At 38.0% G+C, this 19162-nt stretch overlaps 1 protein-coding gene across 2 annotated transcripts; it reads left to right on the top strand.

Moving 5' to 3' along the window:
- The first annotated feature begins 4098 nt into the window (after window positions 1–4098).
- Window positions 4099–18553, top strand: LOC122062556 (two-on-two hemoglobin-3). 2 transcript variants are annotated; one of them, XM_042626185.1, is made up of 4 exons: window positions 4099–4483; window positions 4583–4716; window positions 17972–18109; window positions 18237–18553. In XM_042626185.1, exons 1-4 carry the CDS (start codon window positions 4347–4349, stop codon window positions 18341–18343), a joined length of 516 nt encoding a protein of 171 aa, XP_042482119.1. In that variant the 5' UTR covers window positions 4099–4346; the 3' UTR covers window positions 18344–18553. The 2 variants fall into 2 exon arrangements, with proteins under 2 accessions (XP_042482119.1, XP_042482118.1); XM_042626184.1 differs by having other exon boundaries at window positions 4103–4483; window positions 17972–18116; window positions 18244–18553.
- Window positions 18554–19162: the final 609 nt, after the last annotated feature.

The following is a 19162-nucleotide window of genomic DNA, read 5'->3' as shown; positions in this document are numbered from 1 at the left end:
TAGGCGATTTGGAATGATCTTATTTAAATTTTCAATGGCCATGAACGAGTGTTGGGCCTCTAACGTCTATAAATAGAAGTTTCTTTCTGTTTGGCAAAGGTAAACAAGAAAAAGCTTTGAGTAGCCATGGATGTTGCTAGAAGACTTGAGAGAATAGAGCAAGAAATATGCCAAGTCGAAAACGAGAAGCTCCAACGGGAGCAAATGCTAGGTGCATTCTAGTAACATATGCCTCCTATCGATCCAATTCTCATACGTTATGGTATGCTTTTTCTCTAGAACGAAATATCCTCTCCCGAAAATAGGAGGATTGCTTGAAGAATAGCAAGAGCTCATTTTGCGGTATGTCACCCCATTACTCCATCAAGGACCGATCCACTAGGAAGACTAAAAGAAATATATGTCTACTTTCTATAGTGTTTTAATGTTCTGTTTTGTTTGCGCGGACCGTATACTATGTGTGCCTGTTTAGTTTTTGTTTTGCTGTTGCATGTATGGGCTAGAATCTAGTCTAACGTGTTCAATGATTATTATACTATGAGAGTGGATGTGGGTTGATGTGTTGTGTTTTATCAAAGATTTAAATTCTTCCATGTTTCACATGCAGAACCTACATATCATATAGTTCCTTCCAAACTAATAAATATTTTCTCTCTAATTAAAATACCCTACCGTATCTATAGAGCCAACAATTCCACCAATGCTTTCCGGAGCAACATATCAATTTTTTCTCAGGCTTGATTGGGATTGAATCTCGAGTGCAAAGACAGAAGGGAACTTGATTGCAAAACCCACCTGTGTTTGTCCTCAAATATGCAGATACCCTATCGCATTTTGATGATTATACATTCTGTTGGTACCATACTACCATGTCTTCCTCAGTTTTTAATCAATCCCACCAAACTCTTAATGATCTGATTTGTCATTATTTTCTATTTATCCATCCCATCTTTTCAATTTTTATTTTTATTTATTTATATTTTAAATTCCTGCTTCTTCCCATTAATGAAGCAGCACCCCCCGGGTCTTCCTCTTGTTCCACCCTTGACCCCTCTCCCCAGCCTATTGCTCCACGGCTCCACGGCTCCACCTCATCCTCTTTTATACTCCCGTTCCACCCCCTCTTACCACCGCCTCACTTCCGTTACACCCACTATAACTCTGCCCCACCCCCTCTTCTTCTTCCCGACCCCACCCTCTTATCATCTTTTCCCACCCTCTTGCTCCCTTCTTCCCATCCCAGCTCCAACCTCTGCCCATTTTCCTCCAAAAAACCCCCATTTTCCTCCCAACGGACACTAGTTAAAGTTCATTCACTGTTAGATTAGAGAAATCTTTTCTCCATTGGTGAGTGGTGACGTGACCAATTCAACTCTAATTTATGAAGTAAAAAATATCGTTCTCTAATGCAAACCAATGGTACTGATGAAATAGAGTGTGGAGATTTCCTAAACACCCAGTGTAAAAATTTGATCTATTAATTATACTTGGTTTTATACGGTCGCAACTAGCAAAAAAAAGTGCATGAGAAGGTGGAGGAAATAAACATATGAGAGAGAGAGAGAGAGAGAGAGAGAGAGAGATTTGTATGAGAAAAATGTCGAGACAGATATTTTGTACGAGAAAAATAAGGACATATGAGAGGTTGAATCCACCATCCTTTAGTGATTGTCACGAGGGGAAAGAATTTAGGAAGACAGATTTTGAGTTTATTATGTTGGAAAAGCAATGGTGGATACTTATCAACATTAATTAATAATTAAATAGTGGATACTTAAATAATCAAGTTCAGATTTGATTAATTGGTTTCAATTTGGTGTTGACATCATCATGTAACTTGCACTCTATTTCTAGAAGTGGAAAATTGAAAAATTAATTCATCTTATCCCCCACCTAGGATAGGCTATTATGTAGAATATATCGGATAAGATCCAATATATAGTTCCCTGTTGGTGGAAGTCAATGTCCTGGGGGCCTTAGAGAGTCATTCTGTCTGAACAGGGATAGATTCCTACCAACTTTAAAATCGACGATTGTTGTAAGCAATCAAACTACTACACGTGCTGAGCGATTGAACTCTTTTATTGAGTTGGTATTGATTTTAAATTTTTACAAACAACCGAGGTTCAGAGAAAAAAAAAAAAAACCATATAAAAAAAAAAAACTGATAGAATTAATAAAGTTCAATATTAATTTTACATTTTTTCGTTATATATATGAAAAAACAAGACCGAACCAATGGAAGATTGTTAAGAGACTTAAACCAACAAGACCGGTCGATATTAAATCAAGCCGTTTACATTGAAACCGCAAAATCGTTTAGTAAATGGTTAGGTTCTAGTTTCAAGTTTGAAACCGATTAGTTAAATGGGTCGGGTCCTTTTTAACCATTTAACCCATTGATTTCAAACCGAATTGACCCGTGAAAATCAAACCGTTTAAACTATCAAAATCTATCCGATTAACCAGTATAACAATTAAATATTTGGTTGTTTTAACAAAACATAATGATTTAATTTAGAGAAGAATTAAGGACCATAGAGGTTGTCCAATAGTCTATTCAATAATTTACTCATATTATGTAGTTATGTAGTTAAATCCTTGCTTGTTCAATGCCTCATTTAATTTGAAACAAGATTGAAGTGTTTATCAACAAAAGCAAATTTTAGTAAGCATGCGAATAAACTAGCAAATCGATTACTAACCGTTTAGAAGCTATATGGAATAAACCATGATCAAAACCGTTTAAAACTGTGAAACTGACATTGTTAAAAAACCGTGGAACCGAAATTGTTTACTATACGGTTGCGGTTTCAGAAAGCGCAATCGTTTAGTAAATGGTGTGGATTTAAAAAAAAATGTGAATCAAACTGAACCGTACTGTATACACCAAAACTGAACCAATTAATACCGATAGTTTGATCCAATATATTTAAAAATAAAAAAAAAATAAAAAAAGACCATTGGAAGAAAAACCCCTAAATGTATTGACATGAACCCTAAGGGTGTCAACCTATATCGAAAACCAAAACCCGAATCTGATACCGTACCATATTACCGGTATTGAATCGTACTAAATTGATTTGGTATAGTAACGATATGAGGTTCCTGTACCAAGACACTATTCGGTATGATATCAATATGAGATATGACTTAAAAAAACACACTAGACCTTATTGATACAGTACCAAATATTGATACCATACTGAATGCCACTACCAATACCGAACCAAATAAATTTGATATAATATCGATATAAGGTTTCTATAACGAAACACTATTCGGTACGGTATCGAATATAGGATATATGGCTTGTACCATATTGATACTGTATCAAATACCGATACCCTACCAAATTGACACTTTCACATGAACCTCAAAATGTTTTTTGTTTTGTTGCCATCCGATAGGATCACGTAGGGCAATCACAACCCCTTCAATTAAGGTTGTTGATTGGTTCAGTCGAATCAGTCCCAGATAAATGGTTTGATACGGTTCGTGATGTAATAAATATAAATCGAAACCAAACAAAATGCTTTTCCATTTCAATTTTCAAACCAAATCAAACCAAATCAAAACCAATTACTATTTGGTTTCGATTATTCAATTCCGGTTCACTTTTCATACCAATAACACAGACTGGTCCGTATGACTGGTTCAACGTATAGGTGCATGACATTCACTTTCACGTCCCTGTTGTTGTCGACATTAGTCGACACAATGTCGACAATATGAAACCACACACTCTTGTACGAAGTTCAGAATTCAGATACGTAATCATGGTTCGTCATCTTGGTTCTTGTCGATCGATATCTATACTGATACCAAGTTTAATCGGACAAATTTGCCCTTGAATTTTGAAAAAAGAAATCTATTTTTGTTACCATTTCTCTTCACCGTACCATTGGATTGAAATCGAATCGGTCTCGACCGATACCAATCCGATCCGATCGAATTTATGGATATCATTTCGAGATTACGAACCATGTACGTCATACGATACGTTCCGTTCTATTCAGATTTCCGTTCCGCCCATAGAAAAAGAAAATTTAGATTAAAAAATTTCTGCCCATAGATTTCGAGGTCCTTGAATGCCGCGAAGTCCTCGGGAAAGTTATAGTCTTTCCAGTCTTTGTGTGAGTCTATGAAGTGAGAGAGGAGGTGAGAGGAGACAACTGAGAGAACCATTCTTTGGTTCCTCCTCCTCCAGTCCCTCCCTTCCTTTAATAGACCACGAGAAAGCGTGATTTCCACGCCGACGGCCGCGAGGTCTACTCTCACTGCCCAGCTAGGCAGGTATAAATTGGTTAGTCCGTCGCGTGGTACGCACAAACTAAGCTACCAAGATGCAATCTCTTCAGCAGAAAGCTTCGGAATGGAGCGGAGTCGATCCCAACGACGCGTTTGCGATCGACAATACTAATTTATTCGAGAAACTTGGTCTTCAGACCTTCATTGATCTCTCCACCAATTTTTATAACAGGTTTCTCTCTCTCTCTCTCTCTCTCTCGATCTTCATCTTGTTTTTTTATCGAATTCAATATTTTTGTTGATTCTCGTTGAAATTTGATTAAAAAAAAAGGGTTTTCGATGATGAGGAGGAAGAATGGTTTCGTTTGATTTTCGCTAACTCCAATAAAGAAGATGCAATTCAGAATCAGTATGAGTTCTTTGTACAGAGAATGGGAGGTCCTCCTCTTTATTCTCAGAGGAAAGGTAATTCCTTTATCTTAGATTTGTTTCTAGATTTCTTATGTTTCTGTATTACTTTTCTGATATATGGAAAATTGGTTGTTCTAGCAATGAGTGTAGTAATGCTAGAAAGTATTTTTTTGTGAGTTTGGATCAATTCAGTTAAGAACTGGACCCTTTCAATTGATTGAGTGAAGTAAAAAATATGGAACCCTGGTTGAATTTATGGTTTCTGGACAGTTGTTAGAACCGTCTATAATGATATGGAACAGGAACAGTTCTAGTGGTAGGACCACCCAATTTACAGAATACTGGTACCTTGCTGTTTTATTACTCTGTCTATGGCTTGGTGTTTGGAAGGTTTAGAAGAGGATAGGATTGAAATGCTGAATCTTAAAAATACTTTTAGGGCCATATTTTTGGTGTCCAAAATTAGCTAAATCGGAATGATTATCACATCGTTATTCGGTGATGGAATCATTTATGCTCTATCTAAAGCTAAAAGGGTGTGAATTGCTTTGTAGTGGAGTGTTTAAGGTGAGTTAATTTTTTCTTCTCTTTCAGAATATCATCATTTATCATCTCATTCTATACAGATTTTGTTTAGCACCCTCAGATTGTCCTTGTAGAGGACCTACACAGTACACAGACAATATCCTCGTCATAGATTATTTCATCTCAGGAAACTGTCACATCCTCAACTTGTGTTTCATGTGTATACAAGGTGTGGACTTGGTTCCTCAATTATTGTTTCATTGCCAAGGGTTTAAGGATGGTCGGGTTCCAAATCCATATCGGTCATTCGAATTTTAATTATGACCATGCCTGGTGAAAATAAAGAAAATATCAGCACAGGCTTCTAGTATTGGCAATCTGATACTGATAATTAAAACCATATTCATTACCCTGTACGCTGTACCTTTACCATGTCTTTTGCAATTTTGGGATAGCTTGGAATGTCACCCTGTTCCATCCTGTATAGCCTTATTAGTATTACTGAAGCTTGGTCTTTTAGAGGTTTTAATTGGAGAGGCTGAATGATGCAGTAGCAGTTGAATGGTTGGACTGGAATGACCAGATTTGGAAACCTAAACCCAGACGGAACCAGTCCAACCTGGATTTTTTGTCCAACAGGGGTTGGAACTAGTTGATATTTACGTATTTTATTTGCTTGGGTAGGCTATGTTGGAATAGACTAGTTATTTTGAACTCTATTTAAGTTTTAGAGTTGGATTAGGAGATAGAGTTTTACATTTCAATAAGGATTCTTTTGATTTTTTCTTATTTATACATTGTATTCCAGCGATGGAAGTACAAATTTGAATATAGAAAATTGTTGGCTTCTCAATGTGAGTGTGGTTTTGTATTCCTATTTCCCCTTGGCAACTTCGAGTATCTTTTCAGATTTTCCACTCTCCTCTGGCCGGCCCTCCACCAATTTGGTATTAGAGCTGAAGTTCCCCATCTTCTCCATCAATCTCTCCTCTCTTCCGTTCCCTTGTGATAATTCATTCTTCTTCTTCCTTTCATCCTCTCGTTACTCTTATTTTTATCTATCTGCTTAGGTATTGGCACCAGTTTTACTAGAAGCTGAGTATGAAAAGAAACAAAAAACCACAACAAACCCCATCCATACGACTCGCTCAGGCTCTCCTGCCCTTCCTTTGATTCCATAGTAACCCCTTTCTATCGCGTTCACGCATTCTTCCCCAAACCTATGGCATCAACGAAAACCCCAGCCCCATCCCTACGATTACCACACAACCTTCTCCCCTTTGATTCTTATAGACAAACCCCACTGGCCCCCCTTTTTTTTCCCCCGTAACCTTGATCGAGCCCCCTCTAATGCTCTTTCAGTGAATAAAAAGAAGCAAGAGAGAACAACAAAAAGAGGAAATCATACATGGTTTTAGAAGGTTGTAGCCATGGTTTGAATCCCTCTTTCCTGGTGTGCCAAACATTGTGAGTTGAAGGTTTCCTTGTTGAAGTCGAACTCCCCAACCGTTAGTTTCTTAACTGATTACTCCAGAGGTATAAGACAACTCCAACAAGTCTTCCACCTCTCTCCCCCAATGATAAGTATCCCTATTTTAAACCCCAATTTTTCAATAATACCCATCTTCTTCTCTTATCTCCCCATCTCCTTCAATTTTATTTGTTCCAAATCGACCCCTGGTATTTAATTTTTATTTCCCATCATATCATATCTCTAGTCTGCTTTAGTAATCCTTTATGATTCATTAATTACAATTCTTCCATCCTCTTATAAATTTCCATTTATTTATTGTTTTGCTGCCGACCCCTATTAAGTTGAGAAAAGTCTGAGTTTTTTGTTGTTGTATTTACTGTTTTGCCACTAACCCTTTTCTCGTGCTTGGGTGGGTCCATAGAAAATCCGAATAGGGTTTCCGACTCTAGAATCTTCACCAATTTGGAGATTCTATCCATATCTTAACCATGTTGGCCAGTTGTGAGATTCTCTAATGGCTCAACTCCTACAAAGGTGAAACCGATGCAAAAATAGACACCATTGAATGTATCGATACCCTCACCATAGTTGTCAATTTACCCCATACTATAATGACATCCATGCCAGCTTTTATTGAGTGGCTGGTGGCTTTTGATAAAGGAAAGAGTCCTATGCAATCTAGGGATTCTTCCAATTCCACCCCACAGGATCCATCTGATGGATGGCCTGTAGGGGTAGGGGAGAATCCCTGAGGGGAACTTGGGGTTGCAGGGGAGGGGAGAAATCACACTGAGAAAAGGGGGGGGGGAAGGAGAACCGCTCACACACGCCCGTAGGCTTCACAAATACTCAATTCATATTTTCTTCAATCTGTCCTCTAATTGAACATTACATGCATTTAAAGAGTAAAAGAAAACCAACATTAAAGGAAACCTAATCTAATTTGGAAACTCAAATTAATTGGAAACTAAATCCTAGTAGTTATCACCTACTTAAGTTACGCAAAATAAAAGATTGCATGAGAATAGGAATAAAATCCTAAAAGATCCTATTAGTCAAAGACCCAAATTGGATCCAGTTCATCTCTGTCTGGATACCTATATGGGTTTGGATCGGTCCATGGGTGTGCATCTATATCAACTCCCCCGGTGTTGAGAAAAACTCGTCCATGAATTTTATAGAATGGGAGAATCAACACCAATTGATCAACATCCATCATTGCCTGTATGAAGTCACCATCGAAACCATGATCGAATGCTATGAAATCCATGACTTGAAGTTCATTGGTGAAGTAGTGACTCAGGAAAATAAAATCGATTGGTTCACTGAAGAGTTCAACGGATTTAAATTTTTCTACAAGTTGATCTTCAATTTCCAGCGATGTCATCTCATCTTCCACCATTGGTGACTCATCTTCTGGCTCGTCTACCTGTTGCTTAATAGCTGAGATCACATAGTTGAAGGTAGATTGTGCTTGGGCGTTGATGTCCGTGCAATGTCGTTGAACCTCATCGAGCTTCTCTTGCATTAGTTGCATTTGCTGACGGATATCCAATAAAAGATTGAGATCCATCGGCTAGGTTTGCTATTCAGAATCAGTATGGACCCACTATGGTAAGAGAATACTCAAGAACAATGGCAAGACATTAAATATGTGGAAGTGTACAAAAGTGGCAAAATGGTAAATACACTGAAGTTGATAATATGATGGAAAATTGTAATTTTATGAACTTTAATGAGAAACACAAGTGCAGTCACTGTTTGTATGAGTGAAGGGCAAACTTGGAAGCTAAAAGAATTTTAGGACAAAAAGGAATATGAGAGAATGGGAAGGGTAGTTTAGGAAGAAGAGGGGAATTAATTTAAAGGAAAAAAGAGAGGAATCGGGGTTGGAGTCACCGTCTCCTACTTGGAGAAGGAAGCCAGCAGTGGGAGTTCTCACCTAATCGAACCAAGTAAGTCAGCAAAGGCTGCGCTGCAACAAAGGAGAGTCAACAAGAGGAATGGGGAGGAATTCCAGGGATTGGCGGTGGTGATCTAAACCAACGGTGGGAGTCAGTTTCGACCGAGGGAGGGTGGCTCGCGATGGACTTCGACGTAGGTACGTCCTCTGTTCTTTCTCTCTCTTCTCATCTTCTCTTCTACTTTTTTTTTTCTTTGTCTTTGCCTCTCACTCTCTCGTCTCTACTTCACCCTTTTTTTGGGTCGTTGCTGGTAGAACCTATAAAGGAGGAGATGGGTCGATTGAAGTGGTTAGGGAAAGGGAAGGATTTTTTTTTTTCTGTCAAAAACTTAGGAAGAAGGGAGAGTTTCGATCTAGGGTCAATGGAATGGGTCGATGGGATGTCGTGCTTAAAGAGGCACTGGGGTGGGGTTTGGGTTCAGCATGTCTTTTTTTTTTTCCTCTTTGGAACTCAGGTTCTCAGAAAAATTCAGAACATGGAATGGGGAATGGGAAGGAAAAGAGGACGAAGGAGTGGATCCTTTGGCTCTAATACCATGTTGATGGAGGGCCGGTAGGGTATGGAAGAATCCCTGAGGGGAACTCAGAGTTGCAGGGAGGGGAGAAATCACACTGAGAAAAGGGGGGAGGAGAACCGCTCACATGCCTGCAAACTTCACAAATACTCAATTCATATTTTCTTCAATCTGTCCTCTAATTGAACATTACATGCATTTAAATAGTAAAAGAAAACCAACATTAAAGGAAACCTAATCTAATTTGGAAACTCAAATTAATTGGAAACTACATCCTAGTAGTTATCACCTACTTAAGTTACGAAAAATAAAAGATTGCATGAGAATAGAAATAAAATCCTAAAATAACCTATTGGTCAAAGACCCAAATTGGATCTGGTTCATCTTTGTTTGTATACCCAGATAGGTTTGGATCGGTCCATGGGTGTGCATCTATATCACCATCTCATGGTATGCCACCACCACCACCTCTTCCATATGGAGTTGGTCGATATCATGATTATGGAGTTGAAAGAAGGGCGAAGCTTGACGTCCTCGATTTTTACGAAATAATAGCCCAAAGTAGTACCTTGACTAGGCTCACAGTTTGGAGACTTTTTTTTCACATGGTACAGGGTGATTGAGGTTAGAAAGATCTTATTTGCAGAGGATAAGCTGAAAGGCACGACTTGAGTTTGGTGGATCAAGCACTAGCGACAGAATTGGACTTGGGGCATTGGTTTAGTCTCTACTTGGGTGAGATGAGTGAAGCTAAATAGCGTATGCACCTCAGGTTTGCACAATTGAGACAGGAAAACATGATGGTTGAGGATTAAGTCGCCAGGATTTATTATTTAGCCACTTGATTTGATTTTAAGTGGGATGAAGAGGTATTGGTGGCATTGTTCTGCAATGGATTTGCAGCCTCAGATCAGTGCTACACTAACATCTAGTCGGTTGCCTGCAATGGAAGATGTTGTATAGGTGACATCAGGTAAAAGAAAGTCTGAAGCTTCCATACACTCGAAAGACTTTTACATATATTTTTCTTAGGGGTAATGGCTCTAGTTAGCAGTAGTCCTTCCCTAAGAAAATTCATTCAACAAACCACAGGGTAGTGGTTCATCTATGGCATCTTCACGATCTAGTCAACCATATTCTCCACTTCTATGTGGTTCCGACAGACCTCCTATGATACCAAAGGCTGCCATTCAGTGTTTTACGTGCAAAGGATATGGACATATTAGTGCTCAATGTCCGAATGGTTGGGACATATATTGATAGGGATTATTTTATCCTTTATGTTCTAGAAGAGCACCTCAGTTTTAAGATAGTTGATTTGGAGGCGGAGCGTGAGCCGGGTGAAGTCAACTACAATGATAGTGATGTAGTGTGACACTCTTGTTATGTTCTTCATCCTGTTTTGATCACTCACAAGGTCATTGAGGATGAAGATTGGCGCCACAGCAGTATCGTCCAAACTTGTGTGAAGTGCAATGACCAATTAGGTATTTGTTGATTGATGGAAGAATTTGCCTAATGTCATCTATTAACACGTTGTTCGTAAGCTAGGATTACAGATAGAGCCACATCCAAATCCGTACAAATTTGCATGGGTGGAAAACGCTAATCGTAAGATTATTGATAGGTGTTTGTTCACTTACTCTATTGGAGGATTCTTGAATACAATACAGCAGTTGTCAAGGAGTCGGGTTTGGGTGATTGTTGCCTTGTTGCAAGGTGCAACGCTTATTTATGTCAAATATCATTTAAGTGGATGTTTTCATTTACTTAATTCATAAATAAGGAAATAGCCCCTATTTGAATCCAATAAAAATAGTTTAAAAATAAAATTCCAGAATGATCAAAAGTCAAGTTGAGTCCAAGAGAAAAAACTGGATTTTTTGTTGTTGGGGTGATTTTCAACTTTCACATGCTTAGATTTTTCTCAATTCTAAAAATTTTAGAGATCTTATCATGGCAAAACATTGCTAAAAATCAAAAGTACGGTAAAATAATATTTTATTTTGATGTCCATAAAATTATTTTCATTCAGGCAATTTTAACAGAATTCACGCACTTTTAAAATAAGTTTGACCAAAACATAACTTTATCATTACGACTTATATTTAAGTAATCTTAGACTTGTTAGGGAGCTAGTTTTATGCTCTACCTACTACAAAAAGTCTCATGTAAAAATAAAATCATTTGAATAGTCAAACTTATTAGAGAATAAGAATATTTCTCTAAATGTTGATTTTTGATGACTTGATGTGGTTTAATATTGATTTTTGATGATGTAAGATATACGTGAAATACTAAATAATGTTAGAAAAAAAGGGAAAATAAAAAATAACAATTAGGTGCGTTTGTTACCTAGGCTGGTGCCTTGTCACCTAAGTGCTTAGGCACCCCTCCATCTCCTTGGGTCGCCTTGACAACTATGTACAGTGCACTGTGTCGTACTCCGTCTAAAGGTGTGTCATATTCTTCTTGGTTGATTGTGACTGTTTGATAAGATGGTACAACATTATGGGTATGCAAATACCTACCCTTTTAGGCACAATAACAAAGGCATAAAGTTTTACCTGCTAAAGATCTCCCCAACATGAAGCTCAAGAAGGTAGTGGGATTGTTCTTCCTCTAGCATATTGACTCAGATGACCGCCTTGGTCCTTCTCCAAACTTGATGGAGTCAAGTTCTTTCAAGGGAGGAGAATTGATGCAATAGCACTTGACTAGTTGGACTAGCATGACTGGCTTTGGAAACCTAAACCCAGACGGAACTAGTCCAACCCTTATTTAGTCCAACATAGGTTGGAAGTAGTTTTGTTAATTTTTATTTATTTTATTTGCTTTGGTAGGATACATTAGAATAGACTGTTAGTTTTTAATTCTATATAAGTTTTAGAGTTGTATTAGGAGATACAATTTTACATTCCAATTTTAGGGTTCTTTTGGTTTTTTGCTTATTTATACATCATATTCTAGTGATGGAAGTACAAATTTGAATATAGAAAATTGTCGGTTGCTCAACGTGAGTGTATGGTTGTGTGTTCCTCTTTCCCCCTAGCAACTCTGAGCATCTTCTCAAATTTTCAAATCTCCTCTTATTGGCCCTCCACTGCTGAATTTCATGGCAACCTTCCTGCTCATTTTACCACTGCCAGTTTGGTTGGAAAGGAACCGAATAATGTTTCATGATAAGTTTTCCTAGGGCACAAGGCTCAAGGTGAGTATTTTTCTTCTTCCTTTTTTTTTTTGGCTTCAATCCTCTTAGAATTTGGATTCTTCAACTCCTTTTTTGTGGAGCATATGTTATTGGTGGTCATACCTTGTTTAGGAGCCTTTTTATTCTGGTTTTTTGGTGGAGTGCCAATTAGAGAAGGGATGATTGAGAAGAAACTCAAAGTTGTAGAGGGGAAGAGGAAACACACACCCCACACACTCACGCCTCACTCACGTTGAGAAAACCCATTCGTTTTTCTATTCAATTCTGTCTTCCATTGTTGGGTACATACAATTATAAATAGAAAAACAAACAAAAGTCCTAACTAGACTGACTGAAAATAACTTGTAATCCAACTTTATCTCATATTCCTACGTATTTAACTCAAAACATGAATAAAAGTTGGAAAGACTAACTAAACAAGTTACCCTTATTGGACCAAAAACCCAAGTTGGAGTGATTCCATCTAGGTTTGGTCCAAAGCTAGTCATACTGGTCCAACTAGTCAAGTGTAAACTCAATTCTGTTGAGTTTGGAGGTCCAAAGAGGCCATTTAAGTCAACACGCTAGAGAAGGTTCAATCTCGCTACTTTCTTGAGCTTAATGTCGGGAGCTCTTTATGGGAGGAAACTTAATGACTTTGTTACTGTGCTTGAAAGAGTAGGTATTCGCATACCCACAATGTTGTGCCTTCTTATCAAATAGCCACGGTCGACCAAAAAGAATATGACACACCTTCAGAGATGACATTAGTGCAACTACCTCCATTGATCACCAGACTACATGATTTCTCACTACACTTCACGGGGGTTTAGACAATACTATTGTAGTGCCTATCTTCATCCTCAGTGACCTTGTGAGTGGTCAAAACAGGATGAAAAACATAACAAGGGTGTCACAGTACAAAATTCATTGCTGTTGACTTCACCCAACTCATGCTCTGCCTCCAAATCAACTATCTCAAAACCGAGGTGCTCTTCTAGAACATAAGGTATAAAAAAATCCAATATAAGCCACCACACGGTTGGAACACTAAGCACTAAGATGTCCATATTATTTTTCACGTAAAACACTAAAGGACAGCCTTTGGCATCACAGGAAGTTGTCAAAACCATTCCAAGGTAAAGAATATGGTCGATTAGGTTGTGAAGATGCCATAGATGAACCATAATCCATGGTTCACTGAATGACTTTTCTTGGGAGAGGATTGCTACTGTCTAGAGTCGTTACTCCTAGAAAAAGTATCTATAAAAGTCCTTCGAGTGTGTGCCGCTTCAGACTTTCTTCTACCTAATATGCCACGTGTACAACATCCTCTATTGTGGGCAGTCGACTGGATATCAATCCATGCTGAACTATGCCACCAATATCTCTTCATCCCATGCAAAATCATATCGAGTGGCTAAATAATAGAATCTGGCGATGTACTCCTCAATCGTCATGCTTTCTTATCTCATCTGTGTAAACCTGAGGTGTATACACTACTTATAGTTGGTGGGCAAGAATGTCCAGTTTATGACTTCACTCATCTCAGCCCAAGTAGTGATTAAACCAATGCCACAAGTCTGATTCTGTTGTTGGTTCTTGATCCCTCAGACTCGAGCCCTACCTTTCAACTAAGCCTTTGCAAATAAGATATTCCTGAATCCTGACCTCAATCAACCTAAACCATCTGAATTTATCTCCAAACCGTAGCCCGGTCAACTTACTACTCTTGGTTGTTATCCCCATAAAACTCGAGGACGTCTAGCTTTGCTCCTCTTTGAGCTCCATAATCATCATATTGACCAACTCCATATGGTGGTGGTGGTGTATTATGAGATGGATCCTGTGGGATGGAGTTGGAAGAATCTCCAAATTGTATGGGACTTCTTCCTTTATCAGGGTTTACCAACCAAAAAAAACAGGGGATATTTTTGATAAAGTTCTCACGGTGCGGTAAACTGAGCACCAACCCAATCTCGATTACTTAAAAAGAAAGAAAGAAGCACTTGACTCACCATTGAAAATATAGAAGGAGATTCGAACGCCCATTGCTTTTTCTAGGCGAGGACTCTTTCCCGATCTTGACCTACTACTTTTTTATCGTAGTATGTAATTCGATCTCTCCACCCACCGCCCTAGCACAAGCTTTTGGCTCATAGCCATTGTAATTGTAAAGTACTGTTAAGATCCTGAACTTATGGTTATCAACATCTATTCTATTAATCCTTGAGATATTCTTAAATAATAAATTCAGTGAAATTTTGGTAAAGAAAAAAGGTGAAGTTTAGAAAGGTTTTTAGAGGGACAGAATGAGAAAATTAAATAATGTACATGGACAATTGGTAAATAAAAGGAAAGTACAGTTATTTCTTTCGAGTGTTATTTCTGTTCAAGAATTTGAGACTGATCAATTTTTATGTCATAATTTTTTGTTAAGGGGATTTCAGTTATCCTTCAAAATGAAACCAACATGATTTTGGGAAGTTGTTGCAAAAATTCTGACAGTGTATCGGTTTGGAAAGAATTTATCTGCATGATTTTGTTTTAGGATTGGAGTTTCTGTAGAGGAGCTTGATAGGAGCTTCTACATGATTTTTCAAGGGGTTTTTTTATATTTTATATTTTATTTTATTGAATTGATTTTTCGGATTGTGGTGGCTTCAAAGTTTGGTGTTTGCACTAAATCCCTTGAAGGTGTGAAGTTTCACCTCAATTGCCTTGATTCTTATAGCTGTGTAAGTGTAGTGATGCAGATTTGGTAGACCCAAAAATCCTCACCCACTTTTGAAACCTGACCCAATTATAGCATACATAAACCTCCTCTGAAACGTGCTTTTACCTTCATCCCCTTATATCAATTGACTGCCTTTCAGGGGTCCAATTCAGCCAGTATATACCACCATATGGCTACCATTAAACAGCTAAGCCAACCATATTACATATTCCATCATGCTGGAAGTTCCAGCTTCCCATGTTTCTTGACCATCATCACTCTTTCCAATTTCCGTAAAAATCCTAAGATTTCATTTTACCATCCCTTTTAAGAAAAATAAAAAATAAAAAACCACATACACACACAGAATCTCAACGTTGATAAAACTGGTTCATGGTTGAGAAGCTCTAGGCTCTAACAGGTACAGCAGTTGATCCCTTTTACTTTGACATGTTTGGTTTCAAAACCACGGTGGTCTTGCCTCACCTTTTAAATGGAAGCTCACTATAAAATTATGTGGCTGTAGGCTTACAGCCATTCAAGGCTCTTTATATCTACATAGTCTAGATTGACAAGCACGTGTGGTGCCAGTTATCCCTGTCAAAGGTTCTCCATTTATGCATCAGCCAAGTCCTAGCCTCTCAGGAAGGTAAATTTGAAGTCTATGAGATGGTTGACCAATCTCCCATTTGCTGATTTGGGACCTTTTAAATACTGCATTTTTTCCTGACCCTATCATTACTTTGCATAGGGAAATTTTCATGGTGTTGACTTTTTGAAGTCACACTGTCGGTTTATCAGATGGTTAAACCATGTTCTGTTTACTGCTATTGGACATTTGGATAAGCCACATTTTGCCAGATGGGCATTTGTATCATGCACTGGTGTGACAAAAATATAGTGTTGGTATCAATGTGTAGTCCTGGACATGCCAGGAAACCTCTTCCAGTGGTAAAGTTATTCCCCTCTGGTCCACGATTCTCTTAGCTTTGACACCCGAGATTCACTAGAAAGTTTTAAAGGGCAAGATGGGAGAGGCTTTTTTTTTTTTTTTTGGGGGGGGGGGTGAGGACTATATTTTCATGTGCATACTATTTATATTCTACCTGTTTTGGTGTTTCTTCTACACGCTCTTGTATATATTATGAGGCATTCTTGGAAGTCACTTTAACCAGTGGGTGGGAGGAACACGGTTGTTGAAGGTGATTCTCAGCTAGTCATTGCGTGGCTTCAACTCACCTTTGTTGGGCCTCGTGTTATCTTTATGACTTTATATATTATGAGAGCCAGGTTTTTGTGCTCTCAAGAGGAGTTTTCCTTTTCTTGGAGGATGCAATCTGTTAATTCCCTAGCTGATGATATGGCTGTGGGGAAGGGTGACTACAGGAAAAGGGGGGAGGGTGATCACAGGAGCTTTGTATTTGGGTTCCTATCATATGCTGTAGCCCCTCATTGAGAGTCCTAGCCTTAAGCCTTTTTTTGTTGTTTTTGTTGTTGTTGTTGTATTTTATACCTTGTAGTCAATTGTTCTTTTGGAATAATATACATTTGTTACTCCCCCCCCCCTTCTCACAACAAAAAAAGAATTAAAAAAAATAGGAAAAGGTATGAGTGATTCATCTTCCGTAATCAATTTCTAATCTCTTAGCTGCAATCTTTGTGGATCCATGCTGACATGTAAATGATACATTGTGAGAATCCTGAACTATAGGTATTGTATATGTTTGAAATCTTGAAATTCATTTTGAATGATGGACTCTGTGAAGGAGACTCACTTGGTAAAACAAGTATCCTACTAGGATAAGTTTCAACCTGATTTCATTAGTTTCCCAATGTTTGGTTAAATTTGTTTACTCTTAGTTGTTTCATGGAAAACTAAATTTTAAGAAATGGTGCTTCTTCTTGTCACCAAAGCATGAACTTATAAGTTGTAACTTTCTTTTGACTGCCCCTTATTCCCAAAAGTTCTTTATGTAGTTAACATTATGTCACTGTCAACAGTCGAGAGCTGTAAATTTCTGCATGTTTTTCGAGTTGACATATGAGAATATTTAACATTGTCAATGTCAAGAGCTTTAATTTTTTGCATGCCTTTTGAGTTGTCATATGAAATGTCAGGATTTTACCCTCATTAAAAAACGTAAACGTTACAACAAGATTTTCCTTTTAAGAAAACTGGATTTTTATTCAACTTGGATAGAAATTTCTGTTGGCATGATGAGTTAGTCAAGTACTCTAACAAGTCGGGCTGCACATGGTCAAAGGACAGTCCAGCCTGACTATGTTCATGTCAGGCTTATGCACAGCCTGAACTTCACATTTTAATTTCTAAATGTAATTTTGGTCTCTTTTCATTTTATTTTATTTTATTTTTATTTTTTTGTTTGAAGTGTAGAAGATATTTAGTATATACATAAAAATATAAGATTATATTGTGCCAACTGTAACTTAAACGTGCACTTTTTCTTTCTTCTATTTTTTTTTCTTTGTACGACACAATCACCTACCATACATATATTGTAATTTTGGGTGGGGCTTAGATAAGGCTGGATTTTGTGCAACAAAATCTGAGGCCAGGTGGGCCAAATATTGAGCTAGTCTGCTGGATCAGCATCAGGTTGACCCAGCCCAACCGATCATACAAAATCTTGACTGATTCGAGTTGCCTCAGTGAAAATTTTGCAGTATTATGCGAGTAATTAACCACCGATTCCATCAAGACAGTCGTGAGTTTCTATCCTTCTCCCATGTTCATGAATATTGGTAATCTGCTATTATTTCTTACTATAGCTAGAAGCAACATCCATGCATATTACATATTCCTATGCTAGTAACTTGCTGACATGAAGGGTTCTTCCATTAGGTGATAAGTTAAAGCTATGGTCAAATATAATAGATGAATTTTATCTTTGCATGTGCTTGGCAGGTCATCCTGCCCTGATTGGACGCCACCGACCTTTCCCCGTCACACATAAAGGGGCAGAGAGGTGGTTACACCACATGCAACAAGCACTGGACAGCATCCCAGAGATTGATGCAGATTCAAAAATAAAAATGATGAATTTTTTCAGGCAAATGCTGACGTCCCTATTCACCTCATTTCATTGATTCTCTTATCTACTTCTATCTTTACTCTATATTTCATTTACTCTCCTTTTCCTCGAAAATAACATATCATGTGTTCTTTTGTCTTTTCAGGCATACTGCTTTTTTTCTTGTTGCTGGTGATGAGTTGAAAAAACAAAACCAAGGAGCCCCCCCTTGTAAACATGGGGCAAGCAAACCAGCTGCTTCATAAAATTTTAACTGTGGAATCTTCTCATTCCCAACATACCTGGACAAGATGAGTTACTGTAATTTATCCTACATTTTATATATTAAACTTGTATGATGGTGATGTAATTCTTATCTTCCCTAATAGGGGGTGACTGATGCAAGATGTGTCCCATGGATTGTAAGGGCTGCATACATTACTAACAATACATACCTGTTTATGTATTAGCTCAAAGACTGGTACAGTTCCCTCTGCCAACCCATCCAATAATATTTTGGATAGTGGGTTCCTTGCAGGATGGTCCTCACACAGCTCAACTTTGATGGGAAAAGTACATTTCAGGGGGAGTGCCTGTTGAACTTAAATGTAGTAGGTAGGCCTTGTGGTTTCTTCGATTCTTGGCCGGTGAGTTTGGTGAGGGGAGGAGAATTTACTGGTAATTGATGAATTTATCTGTGTTTGGTTGTAAAGGAAACAAAGGAAATGGACTGATTTCAGATCAATATGAAAGTAAAAAAAAAAAAAAAAAATTGGGCTGTTTCTTTAACCAAAAAAAAGAAATTAAGAGGGATGAGAAGCATATCAGAACGTAACAACTAATTGATCTTTCATCATTTAGATAAAAAACTAAATATGAACACAGAGTCTTCAACTACCTAGCTGTCTATTTAAGAGGAGGAGGATCCACAGGTCTTGCAACCTTATTGGCTTGAATTTTCCCCCAGATAACTGCAACTTCTCCTGAGTAACCAAGGTGGCCCTGTCAGCTCTCTCTGACTCCCTTGATGCGACCTGTGCACCACTTCACTTATATGTCTTGAGTCCTTTGAACGGAATGAGACC

The sequence above is a fragment of the Macadamia integrifolia genome, unplaced genomic scaffold, assembly GCF_013358625.1.
Source record: "Macadamia integrifolia cultivar HAES 741 unplaced genomic scaffold, SCU_Mint_v3 scaffold1073, whole genome shotgun sequence".
Classification (NCBI taxonomy): Eukaryota; Viridiplantae; Streptophyta; class Magnoliopsida; order Proteales; family Proteaceae; genus Macadamia; species Macadamia integrifolia.
Note: the sequence above shows the minus strand (reverse complement) of the source record. Positions and strands in the feature narration are given on the sequence as shown.

What these genes read in the sequence shown, in the direction of transcription:
- LOC122062556 (XM_042626185.1), top strand. Translation starts at nt 4,347, where the DNA reads ATGCAATCTCTTCAGCAGAAAGCTTCGGAATGGAGCGGAGTCGATCCC. An exon ending in TCCACCAATTTTTATAACAG is followed by an intron (nt 4,484 to 4,582) that starts GTTTCTCTCTCT and finishes TTAAAAAAAAAG; the next exon opens with GGTTTTCGATGATGAGGAGG. An exon ending in AAAAATAAAAATGATGAATT is followed by an intron (nt 18,110 to 18,236) that starts TTTTCAGGCAAA and finishes TGTTCTTTTGTC; the next exon opens with TTTTCAGGCATACTGCTTTT.